General features: G+C 39.8%; 1 protein-coding gene across 1 annotated transcript in view; it reads left to right on the plus strand.

Moving 5' to 3' along the window:
- Positions 1 to 22,119, plus strand: part of WWTR1 (WW domain containing transcription regulator 1) — a 67,093-nt gene extending 44,974 nt beyond the window's left edge. Inside the window, exons 3-6 of the mRNA XM_069975377.1 lie at positions 6,829 to 7,037; positions 14,032 to 14,165; positions 14,258 to 14,370; positions 16,535 to 22,119. Coding sequence (XP_069831478.1) covers positions 6,829 to 7,037; positions 14,032 to 14,165; positions 14,258 to 14,370; positions 16,535 to 16,716 — 638 coding nt within the window. The 3' untranslated portion in view covers positions 16,717 to 22,119. The remainder of the gene's footprint in view (positions 1 to 6,828; positions 7,038 to 14,031; positions 14,166 to 14,257; positions 14,371 to 16,534) is intronic.
- Positions 22,120 to 24,022: the final 1,903 nt, after the last annotated feature.

Genomic DNA, 24,022 nt, shown 5'->3' on the forward strand with positions numbered 1-24,022 from the left:
TTAAAATATAGCAAGCGTAGCGTAGCGTAGACGAAAAGAGGGAACAAAGTGCGCGGATTACCGATTTTATGTTACATTATAAATAAAAAATTTTTTATAAAAAGTGATCTAAACGTCCGATCTTCACAAATATGGCATTAAAAAAAACTAGAGATCATGGCGGAAAAAATGACACCCCATACAGCCCCGTAGGTGAAAAAATAAAACTGTTATAAGCGTCACAATAGGCCCATTTTATTCATATTTAATTGCCAAAAAAAAAGGATTTCATTAAAAATATATATAACATTAGAGAATCTGTGTAAACCTGCATATGGTTGTGTTCGGGCTGACCTATAGAGTAATAGTATCGCGTACCATATTGCATTCTTTTTTACGATTTCACCTATTTATATCTTCATAAATAATAATTTGGGGGTTCCATCATACATGTTATGGTAAAATGAAAGACGCCATTACAAAGTACAACTATTCCTGTAAAAAACAAGCACTTACATGGCTTGTAGATAGAAAACTGAAAGTGCTAGAGTTCTTAGAAGGGGAGGAGGGAAAAACGAAAGCGCAAAGATCAAAATTTGCACGGTCCACTGGGTCATTTTGGGCCTGGTCCTCAAAGGGTTAAATGTCAAAAGCTATTTTTGTTTACTATATTCAGGCTATGTTCACACTACGTATATGTCCGGCCGGACGTATATTTTACGCGGCCGGACATATACGTGTGAAACTCCGGCTGGGGATTTATGTAAGTTGCGGCCGGCTAAATACGGTCCGCAAACTTACGCCCGTAGTCTACTTACGCTTCCCGAGCGCCGTACGTAGCGATCTGACAGCGGTCTTTTACTTGGATATCTTCGGCTAGCCCCGGACACCCCACAGAACCTTTTGGATCGGCAAATCAAAGTGCAAAAATGAAGAAATCACCTTTACGTACGGGACCGCATGTTACGCTACGGGCGTAAGTTACAGCATTTCCGTCCTGAAACAATGGTCTGGTTCATTTTTTACGGCGCCGCATACGATCCGGGCTTAAGTTCTTACGTAGTGTGAACTGTGCAGCCGTAGATCGTATACTTTCCATTGTACGCAAACGACGTAAATCTCCGGCCGCTTATTCACGGAACGCGCTACAGCCGGAAACTTAGGTAGTGTGAACATAGCCTCAAGCTGCGAAAACAATTTATCCAATAACCATGTCACAAAATCACAACAATGAATATTACGAGCCACTTTGTAAAGTTTCAATTCTATCTTTTCTCTATACTGATTCACGTCTGCAACAGCCTGTGTGAGCTGTCATCCAAGGTTTTTCTCCCCCCCTCTCCATAGCTGGTGTTTAAGCTCCAACTCTTCCTTGCCACTATCTCTACTAGTGAGAGAGCTGATAATCCCTCTGATGGATTTATCATAACATTCTCTGAATATCAGCTAAATGGTAAGGACTAAATAAAAGTTAATTCATTTTGCGCTTCGGAAAAAAAAAAAAAAACAGCTTCATTCTTGTTTTTTGTCTGGTATTGTACCTAAATGGGGCTAAACAGCAATACCAATAGAGCCCATTGATGACGCTGGAAAAAATAAACCCCTCTGATCCTAGACAACCCTTTAATAAATAAATTTTTGTGTTTTGTAGGGTACAATATTTAACCGTCTAAGGGATACGAGCACTGCATTCTCTACTCTGTAGATTTCTGTGGGAGTGAATGAGCTCCTCATATCCTCTTAGTGTAGTCAGTGCATTTTAAGCTCTCCCTAGCTTGCATTGTGTTTATTTATAGCAAAGAGATTAAGTTTTCACCAAAAACCAAGACCCTCAGTAACATTTCCTGCTCAGGATTTCCCCTCTACTGCTAAATGTGGCCCCATACACAAATAGCTATAGACGCTTAAGCTTCATGTGCCACTGCCATGGTCATCAAGACTTTTCAGGCTTGCACATGTTGCCATGTGCTGTCAGACAGAATTATACACAATAGTTGCTTTACAGTTCTTTTTCTTCCTCTGCCCATCAATTTAGGCATTGTGATTATATATTCTGTATAATGCAGGTTATATATATTATAATTATATATTAAAATACAATAAGCTGGAGCTCTGGTTTGTAGTGACTATAGAGAGTATATTCTAGAACTGTATATTCAGTATGTTAGAGCATTTATTGTACATTTCCTTAACATAAACCATTTGGGCGTAGTGTGCCCTTGTCAGGACTGGCATATGAAATTGATTGAGGATTACTTTATTATAACCTGGCTGTGCCTACGAAGCTCAATAAACCATAAAGTGTATTATTTTCAGGGATGAAACTTACTACTTTCACTGTTGGGTGGGAACATTTACTGGCTGCGCTGCTTGTTATGTTCTGTAATGTTTTGCTCCGGCATCATTGTTATTACTGGTATCGTCAGTATTGTAAAGCATTGTTGTAGAGAACAATATTCCATTATAATTAATTGGTTGTTTCTTTTTGTTTCCAAATGCTGCCATGCATCCATTCTTGGTAAGTATTGTTGACTTGTCGTCTTTTAATTTAAGTTCTACTACTGGAACTTAAAAATGAATAAATAAAAAAAATAAAAGAAATGCTTAAATTATATATATATATATATATATATATATATATATATATATATATATATATATAGTCAAGTCCTAACCAGTTATTTACAGCTCAGTATATGGACATTTATAATTTATACACAGATAGCTGTCAATTACTGCCTACTTGACAACTTAGCCCAGAATGAGCAGCGCTTTCCATAAATACACAATACAAACTATGATAGTCTCGGCACTACTGACCTTATTAGCCTCTTTACAGTGGTATAACCTTATGCTATGACCCCTGGGCTTCCAGTGGTGCTCAGCATAATAAGATAAAGTCAAACATATAATCCAGTTTAACAAAACAAATGTGGCACTCACCCAGTGAAGCCCCAATAGACGTAGCTTATTTCAATAACACACATGGTCCGGGGACACAGAAGCATGCCCGGGCAACAGCCGTTTTGCGCGTTTACAGTGTGCGCTTTCACTCAGCCAAGAGGAAACGTTTATTGAAGCTTCGCTGGGTGAGTGCCACATTTGTTCTGTTAAACTGTCTTTACATAAATAAATGACAGGTTTCCCTAGAATTTTTACCTCAAAACTGCTTATTAGAGATGAGCGAATCTCGAGCACACTGTGTTCCGTCTGAACCCAAGCGTGTACTATTTGATCACCGGTGGCTGCAGAAGTTGGATGCAGCCCTTGGGAGTCCTGGAAAACATGAATGCATCCATGGCTGTATCCATGTTTTCCAGACAGTCCCAAGGCTGCATCCAACTTCTCCAGGCAGCGGGATTCAAATGCCTATTGTTTGGCTATATACAGACCCAAACTTTCAGCAAGTTCGCTCATCTCTAATCCTATTGCATCCAATCTAATGTATGTTTTTTGCAGGCACATTTTGTCAGTGTCCTTGCCTGACTGTATGTTTGACAACCCACACTCGTAGCATCATAAATCCATCATAGACCACAGTGGTCTTACCCTAACTCTGCTTCCTTTTCACTTAAGGCAAATATACCACTTGTACATGGCCTTTTTGTTTTTTACATAAATAGACCAGCGGGGGGGGGGGGTTGAGTGTGCCACAGATCTTTCTTGAACAGCGGCCTGGTTCTCACGCACGGTGCTGGTCTATTACTGAGCACCGTCCAGGCATGAAGCACTGGAGGTAGGCCCGCCGACCCCCAATGTGACGATCTCCCCTCTGTGACGTGGCACCATTGATTTTAATGGAGCTGCGTCACAGATGGGTGGGGGTTTCAAGAAAAGGACTGCGGCACCGACAACCCCGCCAGTCTATTCATGTAAAAAACAAAAAAGTGATGTACTAGTGGTATATCCGCTTTAGGGTCAGTTCACCTTTGGCTGTCTAGGCCTGATGGGAATTGTAGTTTTGCAACAGCTGAAGAGTTGAAGGTTCCCCATACCTGATCTAGAACATGAAAGACAAAAGACCTGATCAAAAATGTCTAGAATTGATCTGAATAACCTTAAGGGTCAGTTCACACGTACAGACTTGCAGCGTAAATCTCGCTGCGAGTCTGTCAGGTCCTGGCAGTTCACTGTCACTACATACTTGCAGCTGTCTGAATGACTGCTGCGTGTATGTTATTCTGCTGGCCCCTTAACCCCTTCTGCTGCTGCCGCCCGGCTCCCGCTCTGTATACATTACCTCTCCTCGCTGCACGGGGTCCTGGCGTACTGCTCTCCCACCCGGCCAATCAGTGGCTGCGGCAGGGTAACACACTGATTGGCCGGACGGGAGAGCAGTACGCCGGGTCCCCGTGCAGTGAGAGGAGAGGCAATGTATACAGAGCGGGAGCCGGGCGCCGCAGCAGAAGGGGTTAAGGGGCCAGCAGAATAACATACACGCAGCAGTCGTTCAGACAGCTGCAAGTATGTAGTGACAGTGAACTGCCAGGACCTGACAGACTCGCAGCGAGATTTACGCTGCGAGTCTGTACGTGTGAACTGACCCTTAAGGTTATTCAGATCAATTCTAGACATTTTTGATCAGGTCTTTTGTCTTTCATGTTCTAGATCAGGTATGGGGAACCTTCAACTCTTCAGCTGTTGCAAAACTACAATTCCCATCAGGCCTAGACAGCCAAAGCTAATGCTTTGGCTGTTAGGGTTAAAGTTTTGCAACTGCTGGAGGACCGAACGTTCCCCGTCCCTATCTAAATGTTGTAGCAGCCAAGTTATATTTTTCACGTCATTTCCTCCTAAGACATTACCGGCAGTAAAAGTAGACGTCCATGGCAGTCTAAATAGTTGTTTTCTTGACTCACACCTCAACCTATACATCATAGTGTGAGATATCATATTAGCAAACCAGTCCTATAAAGTTTTCTGTATGAATGTCCTCAGGATTGCGTGTGATAATGTAGCTACCAGAACAAAGTCCATTCCAAAAAAACACCAAAATCTACATTTACTCGTATTCCTTTTGGAAAGCTAACGCTGCTTCTCGGAAATCTGTGCAACATATGTCTCTCATTGCTCAAAAGAGGGAGAACAGAGGCCAAGCTCTTGTTTCTCTCATCTGCAGTGAAATAAGTGTTGTGAAAAATAAAGTGAGTTTTTCTGTCCATAAAACCACAGACATATGTTTTCCATCAGGCTCTCTACTGTCTGACACCTGACATTGGATAGTCCTTATAAGCTAACGTGAAGACAAACAAATGGTGGGTAGGGAGGGGGAGATAAAATGGCTCTCAGATGAATTCAGTATGCTGACACAAGCAGAATGAGTCCTCAGCATAAGGGAATCTGTCAGGTTAGCACCTGGCTATAGGTCATCTGCTAATACTGACAGCTCATATAAAATATTCCTATTATTCCATCGTTTGCACTAGAATTGACACTTATAAAACTCTTCTCACGTTTCATTATACTTTTTAACGTGTTCAATTTTGACTCTATGAAGTTGTTTCCTATATGAAGACATTTTACCGCTATATCATGTGATCATAGATATGGGAAAGAGTCTGCTTCTCAGTTGTTCATGAATTTTGACATTTTCTGCTATTATTCTAATATGACAACCCGTATTGTTTCTAATGGACAATAAAACAGTATGCACTGATTTATTTTGTTTTTAACTCTAAACTATGGGGAGAATGGGAATTCTATAATTCCCATTGTGCCAAGCAAAATGGTTGACAGCAGTCAAGAAGAGGTAGAAGGAGAAGAAGAAGAAAAGAGCAGGGGTAAAAATCGGTTCACCACCAAGGAAGGGCTTTCCGTGAACTTTCCATGTGTTGTTATTTTTACTACAACTTTTTCCTGCTTTCCAGGCTGCAATTTAAATATCTGGTCATTCCCAAAGATATAGTTTCATGTACAAGAGAAATATGTGACTGGGATTAGCTGAGGATCGGATTGTATGCATCTTGGGTGGGTGTCCTGGGGACACGCAAAGTGTTTCCTTGTTAATTGTACCAAGACGTAACTCTAGCCCATCAGCTTATGTAAATGAATGCATTACGTTCTATTCTAGCTTAAGTACATAATTATTATTATTACATGGAATATCACAAAGCGTCTTCTGTTCTTTGCCTGCCAAAACTTTATTAACCAACAAAATGTTTGTTTTACATGCTTTACTTGTCAGAGCATGCCTTCTGAATATCATTTGCAAATCCTATTTCCACTGGGTTGCCTTGTTTACATAGGAACCTCACACATGGACGATTCTATCCTATAAGTATTTTGGTTGATTTTAACTTATTTATGACACTTAGTGATGGAACACAGTTGTACGTAGAATAGATACTTTTTTGTCATTGTGAACTCCTTTGAAGAACAATTATTGTTTGACAGCAGATTGATATTCCGATTAATTTACTCTGTAAAATAGCACAGTTCATTTTCTTTCAACTCAGCAATACAAACTTGCCCCAAATCAGTCTCTGGGTTGCCCAATGGGACACTGGTTTCAGCATATCCAGCCTGTTGCACTTGGTTTTTCCATCTGAGACAGGTCTGGGTCACCAGACATATGTTTACCTGGCCTTATTTGCCTATTAAACCAAAAATAGATGGAATAAAGAAGATTATTTAAGTATTGTGAGTGTGAACTCTTTGATCCTCCTACCTAGTAACATGCAACGTGATTCATGTTGTAACCTCTACTCTCACTTTTGAATACACCCCATTATTTCCTCAGCTCTTTGTTCCATAAATTATTGTTAAGTACTGGTTTATGCAATGGCAATTTCCATAAGCATTATCACACATGAATATTTAGTAATCTTACCCATCTTTCTCCTCTTCTAGTATTGAATCATCAGCATCAGCAACAACAGATGACTTCCAACCCAGCCTTATCCCAGCAGACTCACCCCTCCCAGAGTCATCAAGCTGCCTTAATCAACTTGCCCAATGCGCTCACCACCCAACAACAGCAGCAACAGAAGCTCAGACTCCAGAGAATCCAAATGGAGAGAGAACGAATCAGAATGCGGCAAGAAGAACTGATGAGACAGGTGAAGACATACAGTGTCATGGATGGGTAGTGGTGGGGGTACAGTGTTACACATTATGAACTGTTCTTGAGACCAGGGTCAAACAGGATGGGCCTCCAGACACAACGGGAGATGTGAATGGGGCCTCAGATGCCCGAATAAGACTAAATGTGCTGCAGTTAACAGTTACTAAAGGTGGCAATACACCTTCAATAATTGACGGCCGAACGTTCCTGTGTTCTCTATGGGGAGGCGTAAGCTGCCGCTAGACATCTCTAGCGGCAGTTTATTTCTCAGAGAACAAAGGGGTCAGGCAGTAATTTTCCATCACATCCAACCCCTATCTCCACCAACATCATCTGTCGGTAGAGTCTTGGGGGACCCAATACACTAAGGACTTAAGTTGACCAGTTTGGCTTACATAAGTCTAAAGTGTATGGGGCTCTCTTAAGTGCTAAACTGTAGGCTGGAACAGAGTGAACCATATATTTTATTAAAGACCTCATATGACATGCTCTTGGACTAGAGTGTGTGATAGTAGTCTGCTCTAAAGGCACAGAAGAAGATGGTACTTAGTAGCCAAGAAGGTTCACTGAGAGAACAGCAGCCAACAAATTCATCCATGAGTATGTGGCACCCTCTATGCTAGTGATTGGATATTCTAGGGAACTTACATTGGAACAATTGAAGCTACCTCAGAGTATAATCATATGTGGAAGATTTGTTTCAGAAAATTCTGCGATTGTCTCAGTCATCTGTATGGTGCTAACAGAAATCTATCACATGCTGTGGAAAAAAATCCCTATCTGGAAGAGATTTGCTCCGGTACACATCCATCTCCCCCTCCCATACTATTTCATTGTATGGGAGTCCCTGAGCTAATCCACAACTCCTGCCTTATTTTCCTTAATGTAACCTGTCCAGAAAAATGCTGAGTTAGTACTTTGAGCAGTTGCTACGTAACTGGAATGAGGAGGAAGGGTTTGGGTGAAAGGGTGTGGAATTCCTTTGGCAGGTCTCTCCGGTCTCTTTTTAACCTGACAGCAGTTACTGGCCAGCCTCTCCAGACGTGACAGCTGCTGTGCGGGGAGCAGACACACCCAGCTGAGAGAACATACCAGGCTCAGGGAGTTCAACTTAAGATTTACATTTTGCTAGGTGAAGTTATTATACCTATAAAAAAGTAAGGTTCTCTACTGAGCTCCCATTCTTCTTGGAGCTTACCTTATGAACCGATAAAAAAATAATGGTAGCTGTGGTTCCCTAGAAGCATTGCTTCTACGGTAAAATATATATAGCACAATATATCAGTTGCTTGTTTCAGTTTTCCATTAAAGTGATATTGTTCCCCCCCCCCCCTTTTCTTACACGGAGTTCTCACCACCATTCTTAAGCTTATATGATGGACATCTTACCATATAAAAGATTTGTTTGTGGTCTCTCCCCTCAAAATGCATGTTATTGTTGGTGGACAGTGCCGTAGGGGGGGGGGGGGGCTTATCAGCTGAGGAACCCAATATCACTGCCAAAATTGGTGCCATAGGCCACTCCCACTCGGTGTTGGCATCACTGTCAAGGCCCTGCCCCCTCTGGAGCCATTGGAATGGCCTAGGCCTCTAAGTCAGCCCATTCCAATGGCTCCGTAGGGGGCAGGGCCTCAACACCGTTGCCATCATCAAGGGGATGGGGCTCACTGTGCCAATGTGGGCAGTGATATTGGGTTCCATGGCCATTAAGCACCATCCCTATGGCACTGTCCACCAACAATAACATGCATTTTTGAGAGGATAGATCCTTTATTTGGTAAGTTATGAAATATCTACAATATAAGATTAAGTATGGTGCTAAAACTCCTTGTATGAAAAGGGGGTGACGATATCACTTTAAAAGAATACAGGCTCCTATAAAGACTGCACTGAGGCCCCTTTCCATAATCTATAATTTAGGACAGTATAGGACCCATTGATATGAATTGACACTTTTTACTAGGGATGGTCCGAATCTCCGAGGTTCGGGTTCGTATCAACCCGAACGCTCGGCATCAGATTCCCGCTGTCTGCCCGCTCCGTGGAGCGGGGGAATACAGCGGGAGGACCACCTGGAAAACTGGGATAGAGCCTATGGCTATGGCTGTATCCCAGTTTTCCAGGCAGTCCTCCCGCTGGATCTGCCCACTGCACGGAGCGGGCAGATAGCGGGAATTATTACCGAGAGTTCGGGTTCGTACGAACCCGAGCCGAACTCTGTTTGGACCATCCCTACTTTTTACATATCCGTAATTTCAATGAATCTGTAAAGGGCCATGATCCGTGCCACAATGAATATTGGCAAGCCATAACATGGGTTGTATTTACGGCACAGATAAGCCCATTCCAATCAATGGGGCGGACTGGGACGGATACACATCTGAGGGCCTAATACTCTATTAGATCGCCCAAACCTACCCTGGAACCGAGCGTGATCTCGTGGATCATTGCTCATTTACAGATTCTCTGTGTAAGAGTAAGAGGCCGTTATAGTATTACACAGAGAAAATGTTCACATTGCTTTTATAATGCTTTAAAATTGATTTTCACTTTAAACTGTTTTATATATGGATAAATGCAAATTAAAATGCAATGCCTGGAGGAAGACTTAACTATTAAGTTAGCAACCCTTTAAATGCTTCGGGGCAGCAGGCAGATCCTGGAAGGAACAGGCGATTAAAAAATGGAATAGCAGCTGCTGCGGTGCCCAAAATAGAGGTAGAAAAACTTGTTTGAACTTGTTAAGACCTCTGGTGCATTTTTATCTAACACATTCATGAGGCAAATTTACAGTGCAATTCAATGACACCAAGAGATGGGCCGTGAGCCTGCACAGCTATTATTGACTTAAAGCTGCCATGCTAGGAACAATCAGAAAGAGCTAGCGTGTGGATTCTTCCTTTTCCCAGTTTATTTACTACTTAATACCTTAATTATTTGGATTAAAGGTGTGTGATTTCACTGATGTCAACTCGAAGCTAAACTGTATGTATCTTTAAGAAATACCTCAGGAATATCTCAGGAAACTACGTATATAGCCCTGAGCTGTGTGTAGAGAACATTAGGTAAAACTCAATGTGATATATTGTTATTAAAAAACGTGTTAGTGATTAAGTAAAATGCAGGTTATTTGCATTTCTGTGAAAGTTCGAATCCTTCTAGCTATTAGTCCTATAGAATACTATTAGTTTGGCCTATTTAGTTTTTGTAACATTATTTTTTTGACCTTAATAAAATAAATAAAGCAAACAGGTTCAATGAAAACTTTTGACATGCCAGAGAGACATATTAACAGTTTTTCAGTGTACAGACCCGTACTGTGCAGTATAGCGTGCAGGGAAATGACCGCATTGCTACTGTGCCCCTCTCCACACTCTGTTTGTATGAGATCTGTATGGACCCATAGACTTGCATAGGGAGTCTGTCCAGGTCACATGAAGCTAAGTGTGCACTTCTTTCAGCTTGGTCTCAGATCGATCAGATCGATCGCAGTCTGAACACTCTTAACCGATCAACACTTTTTATATATCTCTGTAAAATAATAATAGTTTTTGTTAATGACAGGTACTCTTTAATCCACCTGGTCTGTACTAAAAAAAAATCTGTGCGAATAAGTTTCCACTAGAGATGAGCGAACCGGTTCGGCCGGTATGGGATCCAGGTCCGCGGAAGTCCGAGTCCGATTGAATTCGGATTTTTGGAAGTCTGCTCCGAATTTTTTTTTTTTTCTTGCTTTCTAAAATGGCAGCCGCCATTTTAGAAAGCAGGAAGTATTCTGCGCTTTCCCATGATGCCCGGAACACATCCAATGAGCAGGGATGTTGCACTAGCCCACCCCCTGTGTGACGTCGGTATAGCTTTAAGAGGAGCAGTCACATGACCACATGAGGCAGTCTACAGAGAGAAAGGAAGGAGACTGTTACCAGTGCACAGAGCTCATCAGTGACAAAATGCTGCTGCTGCACGCTGCTGTACTGAGAAGATATTCTACAAAAGCAAAGACAAAAAGATTATGAGGAAAGTGGAGAGGAGAAACATATAATGATTGAGAGAGAAAAATAGAGAGGGCGAAAGATAGGTACATAGATTAGGCATAGGAGAGCAAAGGGTGCACAGAACAAAAACGTGCTATACAGATATCCAAGTACTATATTGGCACCCTTGCAAGAGTTTATATGACATAGGTGTTTGCCTGACATGCAAATATATACCTTGTGTCCTCTATCCTAAGTAGAGATGATCGAACACCGGAAACAGTTCTTGGGGAACTTCCCGTTCCATGGGGAAGGAGGAAACAGCTCGAGTACCACCTGGAATCCGGGATACAGCCTATTACCTAGGCTGTGTCCTGGAATTCCAGGTGGTACTCAGGCTGCCTCCTCCTTCCCCACAGAACGGGAAGGCATCGGGAATCAAATGTGGAAGGTTTGACAAGGTTCCAGTGAGGAAAAAAGCGAAAAATTCCATACCCAGAGCATGCTGATTATTGACAAAAAAAACATCACTACAAAAACATGCTACCAGAACCCAACAAAAAATAAATTTTAGGCCATTTAATATGTTACTATAAGCTTGAATCTTGCCGCATGAAACATAACAGTGGAGGAAACACAATATATAGTTTTTATATGTAAATGTGCCTTAAGCTAGAAAAGTTAAGACCTCTGATATATGTTTTATTGTCTAAAGCTATGCCATCTTCCAAGTTCTTTTTTCTCAAGCCAGGCGCAGTAATGTATTACAGTCAGTTATGTTTATGCAGAAGTAGACCCCCTTGATGTTTTTATTGAGTTTTTACATTGTGCTCTCATTGAGCTGGAATGTGTATTGGCTTGTTGATCTTTGTTAGGATTCGTGAATGAAAGATCTGTTGATACCATGTTTACAAGGCAGTAAATTTACTGCACCACAGCCAAGAAAACATAGAGAAATAATCCACATCCTTCTCTAAGGAGGAAGCATATCCTCGAGAAATACAAACCTTATCTCATCTGTGTTGCGTTCTACAGCTCCCAGAACAGGAGCTGGGGGCTTGCTTTTTGGGCTAGCTGGGTTTCTTACTTGCAGAGCCTTTGTTAGACATTTATAACCATGAAGAGCCCCTGGCCATGTCTTGAGTATCCTTACATACCATGATGGAAAGTCAGATACCCAAATAAATCCCCTCCAGTTATGTAGCTGTTTCTATTATTCCTATACAAAGCTCTCCCGCAGAGCTCCCACCTATAGATTGCCATCAGATGGTTAGGATTACTTAGAATATCTTTTGTTTGTGCCTACTGATGTTTACAGAGTACACAAGAATACATGAGCTTGTTAGAAATCTCTTTCAATTTCGTAATAACTGTAAAAGGTCACAATGAACCTCCCTGTTTCGTACATCTGAGCCATAACAAGACAAATCGCCCCAATTTCTTCTGCTTGTATTTAACATCAAATTGATGACCAACACCCCCACTTAAAAGAAGTAATTGATCAATAAAGGCTAAAGGCATAAGACATTTGCCAGCCAAACCCACCAATTTGGGTAGGGCCAAAAATATATATAAAAAATATATAATGGCATTCTGACTCCTCCTAATCATGTGGAGGTTTAAGTGGTCAATCATTTTGTTCTTAGGAGATAACCTATTGACAGAGGAGTCTAAACTCTCAGAGTTGAGTCTTCATGTGTATGGTGGGATCTGGAGAGGTAGCTGTTGATTGTGTATGACCAGCTTTGGTCATAAGATGGACAAAATAATAAAAAAAAGTATAAAAATATAATTAAAAAAAAATGCCACTGATTCTAGCAAATGTCGGGGGGGGGGGGGGGGGGGGGGGGGGGGGGGGGAATTGGGCACTTTTCTCTCAATATGCCCCATTCTTTTATTTTGATGTTGGGTGAGAGCATTCAGCTGAAAGTGATCTAACATCTATGACCAGCATTTTTCTTTCCAATAAGACATACTGAATGTAAGGTCTACAATTTGGTGGTACGGCTGTGACTGGTATTGTAGCTCAGTTCTAATGTTGGAGTCCAAAAAATCGCCCTTTAATCTTTTAGTCCAAGAAAAAACCTTTTCCAACTTCTATAGTTATGCTCAATTCTTGCTTTCTTATAAAAGATCTGTATTCTAGTATAGGTATTTATTGGGTATAAAAACTCAAAACCTATGCTGGAGCAAGGGGGGCGGGGTTGGGTGCGTTGAGGCTGTTTGGGTGATCACTAGATTGCCAGAGAAGCCCATTGAAGATAGCGACAGCATGTTGGCTGATCGTTGTTTTCTATCGACCGTAACTGACGATATCGCCCATATTTGATAATCGCTTTGTGTAATAGGGCCTTTAGTCCTAAGGATGTGCTCAGAGATTTGAATGCATCTAGTGTGAACACTAGTGTGCTTTGCTTATGTCACACCTGATATCTTAAGACTTTCTTGGAAGTCTAATTTTTTAGGCTGATACTCAAACAAGTGAACAATATTATTAATGTATATAAGCAACGTAATAAACTAAGTAGTACTGCCCAGAAAACTGGGTGGAACAGTGATAGTAATGAATGGAGCATAATGAAGTAGATTGAGGCAACGTGAGCGTTGGACACGTGCACAGACACTCTCGTGCTTAAGTTCATGACTCCCTATTCATGAGTCATGAGTCTTCCAAAGTGGAAGAGATGATGATACACCTTGTCTGTGCGTTACCCACCCATTGGCTCCAGGTTATCGGGAAGAATAGAAACTAATTATGGCACAGCTTAATTATTGGATTGAGATTTTGTCAAAAAGATGACTGCAGACTGAAATAACGTAGCTTACAGCAATCCAGTCACCTGTGACAAGCTTAGGGATTTTTGTAGAAATTGGCATTCTAATTAAAATATGTAAATTACTCCACAAGATAAAGTTTCTCCTAAACATGTGACTTTCATTTCATCAAGTATGTAAATTCTTTGATATAAGAAATCTATATCCTGTCCTAATTTTTTTTCTTTCTTTTTCATCCAGGAAGCTGCTTTATGTCGACAAATTCCAATGGAGTCTGAAAACATTGCCCCTGTTCAGAACACAGTGAGCCCTCCTACCATGAACCAAGACATAAGATCCATAACAAACAATGGTTCAGACCCTTTCCTTAGCAGGTAAGTTGAGTAGGAATGGATGAGATGCACAATACCCTTGACCTACATGGAGTCTATTTGCTAACCTACTTTTATTCTGTTATCCTCCATAGTGGGCCATACCACTCCAGAGAACAAAGCACAGACAGCGGGCTTGGCCTGGGATGTTATAGCATACCAACAACACCTGACGATTTCCTTAGTAATATGGATGAAATGGATACAGGTAGAATTTTTATCTCAAATTAGATATATTTAAATTCTTTGGTATGAATTTTGTACACTACTGATACTTTTGGTATATTGTCTATGGGGTCAACTAAGCAAAACATAAAAAAAAACTGGAAGCAAATTTAATATTAAAAACATAATAAATTTGTACATACAGTAATACATATTAAACTGGGAATCTGGGACCACATCCCCCCTTGGTTACTGGGAGTTGAAGTGTTGGTGGAAATCTATCAATCAATGTCATCAGCCCTCGCTCTGAAAACCAAGTGACTCTGCCACCCCCCTGCTGCTTGTTGCTAAGCACTTATGCAAACAAACATATAAAATATTCATGAAGGAATCTGAAGACAGAGACTAAAGTAAAGTGATGACTAGCTATTGGCCAACACTCTTCCTGCTTGGTGACCCACATATTTATTAATAAAGGCTTTATATATATAGCCAACAAGTTCTGCAGCACTGTACAATGGAGAAAGTAACAAGCACGTAAAATGACTAAGAAACAAAACAAAGAACAAACAGTGAAACAAAAGGAGAGAGATCCCTGCCCGTAAGAGTGTACAATCTGAATAATGCTTTTTTTGGGGGTAGTGCCTTGGGAAAAATATGCAAATTAGCTTTCCTCCAAAAGAAAGAAAACTAATACTAGCAAACCAAAGTCTAAATGATAAATCAAAATAATAATTATTTACTTAATAATAATAAGAGTTCAATTTTATAATATAATAATATAGTCTAAGGCCATGTTCAGACACTGAATGAACATCAGTCATTGTTTGACATGGCTGGTGTTTGACGTGTCAAACAACGATTAATGTCTCCGATGTTCACCCGGCTGATACTGCAGTATCGGCTGGGTGAACATCACTTTATTTTAATTGGAATGCGGGCACATTTGGGTGTGCCCGCACACCAATTAGTCATAGAGCACAATGTAAAGTACTGCCGAAAGCCGTTCTTTACATTGTGAGAATAGGCTGTTCTGTACGGTTATTTTGTGTGGCCGCAGAGAACAATAGCCGTAGTGTATACAGTGTATATACACTATGGCTGCTGTACCATACAAAATATTGTAATGCCACACTGGCAATAAACAGTGGCCGTTTTTGCAATCTTCAACAACGGACGTTGTTTATTGTAAAAAATACATAGTGTGAACCTGGCCTAATACTGTATAAAGGAGTGTACACTAGAAGCCAATCTTGGGTTATTACTTGTAATATTTTGGACTTTTCTTTTTTTTTTTTTTTTACTGGGGAACAGTCCTATAATACTGGGGAGCAGTCCTATAATTGCAGACCTATAACTTTCTCCCCACTTGAAGTGGACATGCTAAGAGAATGGAGCAGCTACTATGTCGTGATGATCACGATGATGATCACACTAGAACATTGGCTGTAGGTCTATTTGCCTACTTAAAGCGACTCTGTATCCACCATCTGACCCCCCCTTCCCCCAAACCGCTTGTTCCTTCAGATAGCTGCTTTTACTCCAAGATTTGTCCTGTGGTCCGTTCGGCAGGTGATGCAGTTATTGTCCTAAAAAAACAACTTTAAAACTGGCAGTCCTGTGCCCTTTGGCCGTGGCTTAGTTTGTGTATGCATTAGGCTAGCACAACCTCTCCGTCCCTCCTCCCCACCCTCTTCACCATTTTTCCTATTCCTCTGCAGTGAAAACTACACAGGTGCCTTAACGATCCAGCCCATGTGCAGTGCTGACACAGCTGATGAATAGGAGGCAATCTGCCTGGAGCATTCCTAATGATGGGGAGAGTGGGGAGGAGGGACAGAGAGGTTGTGCCAGCCTAATGCATACACAATGTAAGCCATGGCCAAAGGGCACGGGGCTGCCAGTTTAAAAGTTGTTTTTATGACAGCAACTGCATCACCTGCCGAACGGACCCCAGTACAGATATTCAAACAAAAGCAGCTATCAGAAAGCGGTTTGGGGGGGGGGGAAGATTGTGGGTACAGAGTCACTTTAAGGCTGGTGTCACACATGGCAGTTTTCTGGGAAAGTCACCTTTTTTATGTTTGCTACACCCCCTGCCCAATATTTTTTTTTAAATTGTCCCTGGACTTAAGAAGTCTCCTTATTTTTTCTACAAGGTTTGCCCATTGTTCCTCCTTTAATGTAATGCAAATTTTTCTCTACAGGTGAAATTCTGGGACAACCAACTTTGAACCTGAATCCACAGACACGTTTTCCGGACTTTCTTGATGCCCTTCCGGGAACAAATGTCGACTTAGGAACACTTGAGTCTGAAGATTTGATTCCAAGTCTGAATGATGTGGAATGTGTGTTGAACAAAAATGACACCTACCTCACCTGGCTGTAGACGCTGGTGCTCAGGCTGACCAGTTCCTGTTCCCTTTTTAATAACCTAGCTTTATGTTTTTCTCTTGTGGAAATCTATGATGAGCCTCATAAAATGTTTTGCTGCCAAACTGCCTTGAGCTGTCATTCAACAGATGAAAGATATATACGTGTTTATGTATAGATTTTTTTTTTATTGTATCACCACTATGCAAAGGCTGTGAGATTATGTACAACAACCTGTGGCATATCTATATGAGGCCATCTTTAAAGTTCTAAAGTCAGACCTGTTCATGGTTTCACTTGTTTAGGAGACTAGGTTATAAGTTACAAGTCGATAATCATACACTACATGGGCAGTATATGTTATTTATAACTTTAGAACCAAATGCATTTAACCATTTTAATATAAGCTTTACGAATCATTGTAACATTACAAAAATGTGCTGGAAATAGAGTAACAAGTAGATTTTTTATGCCAAGCTACCTAGGACGTTCTCTTTTTGTGTGTGTTTTTTTTTTTTTTTTTCCAGAAGCACAAAGATCATGTTTAGAGGTGTTCTTCAGTATATTACTGTATAGCTTATAGATGGGAAAACAATTCTTCCAAGTAGCATTATGTTCAATAATCGTGAGACACTACAACGTTGACCAGTTGGGTACTAACTACCACCATTATTATGGTTTTTTTTTGTTTTTTTTTTAACAATGTGACTACAATTTTTTTACTGTTATTTTTAATGCATATTAGATTTTATTGTTTATTGTATTAAGCACTATTTTTTTTAACTAATTGTATCTGATAAATTGAGGCCTTTTTTATTATACAATGTAACAGTATCTCTGAGAATATCAAAGGGAGTATTTAAAAATACAAAAATGAGGTATTGTCTCGAGTGGGTTACTGAAAATATCGCAAAATTGGAGGGTGATTAAGAAATCTGTTTTATATATGATATATGTTTGAAAACCCACTTTATGCATTGTTGTTACTTATACTGTTATGATAAAAAAAAATCTACTATTTTTCTATCCTGATCTTCCAACAGTGAAATATTATTCATTAGCTACAGTTGGAGAGCAGGGACTATCTGCGATATATTGTATATTACAGTGGAGATGTGGGACTGATTAAGCATTGAAAGTACAAGTTATACGGCATAGTCTCAAGTGCAGATGACGTCCTAAAAATCCATAATACTTTTTTGAATCATTATAATATTTATATCGATAGACTAAAGTTTATTTGTAACTTTTTGAATAAATCCATTTTAAGGCATTATTGATCAAAGTCTCTTGTGTCCACAAGAGATACTCTTTGCACTTACAGCGGGTATATGGGCTCATTCCCTCTAAAGGGTCTTGCAGTATGCATGCTCAATTGCAGACCTGTTTTACTTTGGGCAGATGAAGAATGGTCCACATTTTGAAAGTGCAGTAATGGGAAACTAGAGGCCCACAGAGGGTTTTTTTTCTAAATCAAAACTAGGGTGGAGAAAGATATAACTGTATCTAATATTAACATGTTAGGGTACTGTAGATTTGTATGAAATAATCTACCTTACCGTATTTGTAATCTTGTGCAACATTGCATTTAAGCCAAATTCACAATGGCTTTTCCTTTTAATGCAGTGTTATTCATAATGAAGTAGATCACATATAAGAAGAAAATTATTTAAGGGACACTGCAGGGAAATATCATACTCTGCCTGGTGTCTAGTGTCAACTTGAGGGGTGCCCCTGCATCTTGGATCCCTATCAAGCCAAGCACTGGGCATAGCACAGTGTATCAGTTCTGACTAGAGTGGTCCTTTAAACACAAAGAGGAACTAATGACAAGAGGAAGATTGTGCCTTCAAAAGTACACAATATGAATCTATAGGCTACATTGGTTCATTCCAGTAAATGTCTATATTTGTGATCCATGGATTTTTCCATTTAATTTCCAATTCAATGGTATAACAATAGCTCCATTGTCAAGTGTTAGTTGTTAGGTAAAATATTTTCTCGATGGTTCCCAAGTCAAGAGCCAATGGTTATATTTTAATTTCCACATTAGGAAATACCACAATAAAGAAAGATATAAGTCAGAGCCAAAGCTGTTTTTCTTTTCAACCATAGCTGATAGTAATTTGAAGGTGAATAAGTTATGATATCAGACATAGATTGTAGAGTACTAAGTAGCAGTCAAGAGATATATAAAGTATTGATATTATGTAGGTTGCTTATGGAAAGTGGATAGAAGCCATAGGGAAAGGAATGACATTGTGACGTGTTCAGTAAAATCCTGTCCATATAAATTGCTTCAGTCATTGACGAAATAAACATTTTGTGATGAAACATTTGATACTATGTTTTCTAACTTTATTACTTAGAATTTAGTGTTTTACAGTAAGTTGCATGGATTTTGAGCAGTACAGTTTATTTGGAGGTAGAAATACTCAGGAAATGTACTGATGTCAGTACCGCTCAATTACAAGGGAGCTAAAGCATTTATAGGCATGCAATATGAGAGGTCTGAAAATAAGTCTGAGATCATTTACAGTATGCTTGGCTCCACTTTAAATGCAGTTTGATATGTTTCCTGCTGTACACCAACAGGGACATCTCTACCCTGACAACACAAAAACAACACACAGATTAAACAACAACCAAGTAGACACCGCATTGCATATAAAAACAGAAGTATGTGACATTCCTGGTTCCAACTAGTAGAAAAATACACTTTTAGCTGTACATTTATATACATATTCCTTGTAATATTGTCTTATTTTGGACAACACCAATGCCAGATAATACAGTGTTTTACTAGTATTGCCAAAAGTCCCATGTAAAATGCCATAAAGGTTCTTTATGGGTTACTTTAACATCTTGTAATTTTTTTCATTTTTCTAAAGCCTTAAAGGGAATGTATCATCTAACAAAAGCAGAGTAGGACATTTCTTTTATTATTTTTTAGTCCTCCGCAAATGTTTCTTTTATATTTTCTGTACACAATTATGGAGGGTGGCTTCTTGCCCGAGCCACTGTTAACAGATGTGCTTTACTGCAGTCACATGGGCCATAGGAATAGGCTCATGTGTCTTATGACTCACTGATCTCTATGGGAGAGTGTTTTAGGCATGCTCTATGACCCACACAGAGAGGGGAGGAGGAGAGCTATGACCATCGCCTGTTGTGAATGGTGGATTCTTTGTCTCACCTTTCTTTGTAATGTTGCCGATGATGAGGAGACTGTGGAATGCGGGGAAGTGTCAACTTATTATTGGGCTTAGTGGCCAGAGTGATGATTGCAAGATTTCAGGATTATTTTTCATATATATAGTTATATGGAAAATGGAGAAAAAAAAGATTAACAGAAAAATGTATCTATAGAATAGGTAATTTTCTGATTTTTATACATCCTACAGTGTTATAAATGTTGCCAAGCAGGAGAAAAAAATGTGGGTGTGGATATAGATTAATACCCATCTAAACAGAGGAGCCCTTTATGGAGGAGGGCATACAGTACATTAGAAAGTTAGCCCCTATGTGTCCACCTTTGGCCTCATGTCTAAAGTCCACCATACTGTTACCACTGGTATTTAACCCTCCAGTTCCCTCAGTTGAGGTTGACACCACTTGCTCATTTAATTTCCCATAGATAGGGCTTGTCTTAAGACTGTGTACTTCTTCTTGTATATGCTATATGAGGAACAAAATAAGATACACACCAAGGCAGTGTCAAATGGCATTCATGATTCAGTATTTCTAACCTTGGCCAAAATTATTGAATCTTTTTTTTACTTTTTTTGGACTATTGCAGTAAATATTGCAAGGATGGGGAGTACATCATAGGTATTAAAGCCTGATTTAAAAAAATAAATATATAAAATTCTGTTGCACGTAGCTGTGGACAGGTTACCAGTGTTACATTAACGGGGACTACTGCAAGCAGGACTTTTCGGGCTATAAAATGCTTTGGCCCTTTAACCCTTTTGGTTGACTCTTATGAACATAAGCTCATATAGCCTTGTCTCTTCTATCCATGCAGCACCAGTGGCATTCATAAAGTAGGAAAGTGCTACCTGATCATAGTGAACAACTAAGCAATCACAGTTTTCTGCTGATAATTGAAATAATTTACAATTAATTGCATGTAAAGTGTCTGTGAGCAGCCTGAAGGTTGGTCTGGGCTCACAAACCACTGGACACCAGGGATTAGAACACTAAACCACTGGACACACTTCCAAAAGAGTTCTGCCTAAGAGCCACGGGGGAGGCAGTCTGACAACCACTTTACTCTGTTGAGATGAGCATTTTGTGAGCTTGGGCCTCATGTACACCTTTTGTAAAAGGGCCCTTAGCTATCTTCTTCAGGCTCACTGGTCATAGCATTTATCCAAACTAGATAATGGTCATAGTCTTCACCAGGTCTTCGTGGATTAGATTACAGCTAAACATATTGGGGGAGATTTATCACACTGGTGTAAAGTAGAATTGTCTTAGTTGCCCCTAGCAACCAGTCAGATTCTACAGATTTTTTGAAAAATTAAAGGTGGAATCTGATTGGTTGCTAGGGGCAACTGAGCCAATTCTACTTTACACCAGTTTGATAAACCTCCCCTATAGTGTTGCTGTATCAAAGTCTAAATAAAAAAATTAAAAAAAAAAGAGTTAAGGGCTCACCAAGCCCTGTGTGTAGTCTACTAGTATGTATAGGAAATATTGCACCTGCCAACTAGTGGTGACCACAGTTTCTTGCCTCAACAAAGTCTCATTGTTGTCTATGGTAATAAGTCAGGTTAAGTTTGAAAGTCTGATCAGATGTGATCTGATCAGTTCCTTACAATTTTTTCTTACTTTTTTATTCATGAGGCCCAGTTAATCTGTTGCATGTATAGACGGCGTAGTCACTGATACAAGCGGTTCTTGACTGCTGCGGTGAAGGAGACCTCAGGACAGATGGGAGATCTGACGGGTGACTACACAGCAGCAGGGGGCAATATATTTTATCATAGTCGCACTACATAACAATGGTTTTACATGTGGAGTTAAGCTTTAAATAATTGAATGTGAAGTTGCACATTACAAATGCTATAGTCACTCTTGTGTAGCCCTGTGCTGACCGGCACTACATTTGTTGAGGTTTAATTGCATGAAATTATTTTTTTTATTCTGTAACATGTAATTTTTAGACACTACAGTTAAGCAGAATTGTTCTATAATTTGTGCATTCTTCTTATGTAAGTTATACTCAAGCGAGTAAAGTTTGTTTTTCATCTGCATATGAATGTTTGCTGCCTATGAAGCTGAGGGCCGCTGGATGAAACAAATTGCTAATACTCATTGTATTTCTTTCCTTTTATTATACCAGTTTATTTAAATTAATATTCAGCTCTGCTTCTTTGTTTGGGCAACTATGCAATAAACCCTCCAAAAAGTATTAAGTCTCATTTCTTATTTGGAGAAAACCCTAGAGTGTTCACCTTTGCATTAAAGGGGTATTTCAAAGAAAAGAAAATTGTCTTTAAATTGAGTTATATAGATTTGCAAACTACTTCTATTTAACAAAAAATAAATATATATATATATATATATATATATATATATATATATAAAACGTCTTCCAGTACTTATCAGTTTCTGTATGCCCTGCAGAAAGTGGTGTATTGTTTTCAGTTTGACACAGTGCTCTCTGCTGCCACCTCTGTCCATGACAAGAACTGTCCAAAGCAGGAGAGGTTTTCTATGGGGATTTGCTTCTGCTCTGGACAGTTCCTGTCAAGGACAAAGGTGACAGCAGAGATCACTGTGCCAGACTGGAAAGAGCACACCACTTTCTGCAGGGCATACAGCAGCGGATAAGTACTGGAAGGCTTTAGTTTTTTTTAAAAAATAGAAGTCAGTAACTTTTCTAACCAACAGAGTCTTTCATAGACAATTCATTACAGACATCCCTTTACCGCAACCAAGTAGACTCAGACATGTTTCTTAGAAATGAGTTTAAGCCCAGACAAACAAAAACGTAGCATTTGCAGCCCTGGAATATGTTACATCCAGATCAACCACAAGGCAGCATGGACTTCTATAAACTGTATGATGTGAAGAAGCCAAAGACCAAACATAGGGTTACAGACAGGACATTTATAGAAAACCATGAAAATATGTTACAAATTAAATCTCTCTGGTTAGAGGTTAAGAATTCGCATTTTTTGCACATAATTCCTTGAATGGATAATTATTCTATGACTTTAATGTTTTGTAACATATTATATAGGTATAGTATATGCATATACATATATGTAAATATACTCTGATCAGCCATAAGATTAAAACTACTAGTTAATATTCAGTGGGACTGGCCTGTTGGGGGCTGCACAAATGAGGCAGATATCGCCCCATGTAATAGTGCAAGCAATCAGCCAATTGTTCACTGTCAAAAAATAATCAGCAGCACATCTGTGTAATTGGAGAGGTGCTGCCAATGGCTGGATTGAAGGAAAGAGCTGCTCGAACATAGCTTTCCTATTACCCCGAAAATAAGAGTGTCTGATATTCATTTTTGCTCCCAAAGATGGTCTCTGTCTTAGTTTAAGGGGATTTCTTATTTTTCCATGAAGAAGAATTCACACTTATTGTTGAACCAAAAAAAACAAAAAACTTATTATATACTGTATAGTAGTTGTCATGTCAAACCAGCATAGACAGGCGATTGCTGAATCTTGCAGTCCTCATGTTAGTCATGGTCACATTGATCTCAGTGTGTAGTGGGCTTCCACAACAACTCCACATGGTCATGTGCAGTACAAAAAGTAGGCCTGGCACAAGTTTAACTTGCAAACAACTCAAAATTCTCTTTACTGGTCATCATTAGCCATCAACCTAAATGGAGACAGCGTTCTCGTACACAAAAGTAGACAGGCCTAGCTGTGAATAGAGCGTGCTTACTGAAGGGGTAGAATCTAGGATACGGAGAGCTGACCTTTAGTGTAGCCCCTGGCACTAGTCCTATGACATTCTTTCTAAAGGAGGCTGTAACTTCTTGGCTCACAATTTCTATAGTACAGGATCATGTAGTTACATGATCACAGCAAAGCTCTTGTCTCATTGGCACTGCCATTACCATCAGCAGGGAAAGATCTTAAACATTCATACACTGGGCCTTACCAGAAGCCCACTTTAATGTAACACTGAAGTTACAGGAGTAACCCCCTTGCCTACACCGAGGATTTCAGGACAGTCACCCCCTTGAGAAGGAGAGGAAAAGAAAGGCTGATCCGCAGTAGATCACAGATACAAGTAAGCTGCTCTCTACTGACTATGCTCGACTACGTAGGAAAGGTTTC

Source organism: Dendropsophus ebraccatus, chromosome 6 (genome assembly GCF_027789765.1).
Source record: "Dendropsophus ebraccatus isolate aDenEbr1 chromosome 6, aDenEbr1.pat, whole genome shotgun sequence".
Taxonomy (NCBI): domain Eukaryota; kingdom Metazoa; phylum Chordata; class Amphibia; order Anura; family Hylidae; genus Dendropsophus; species Dendropsophus ebraccatus.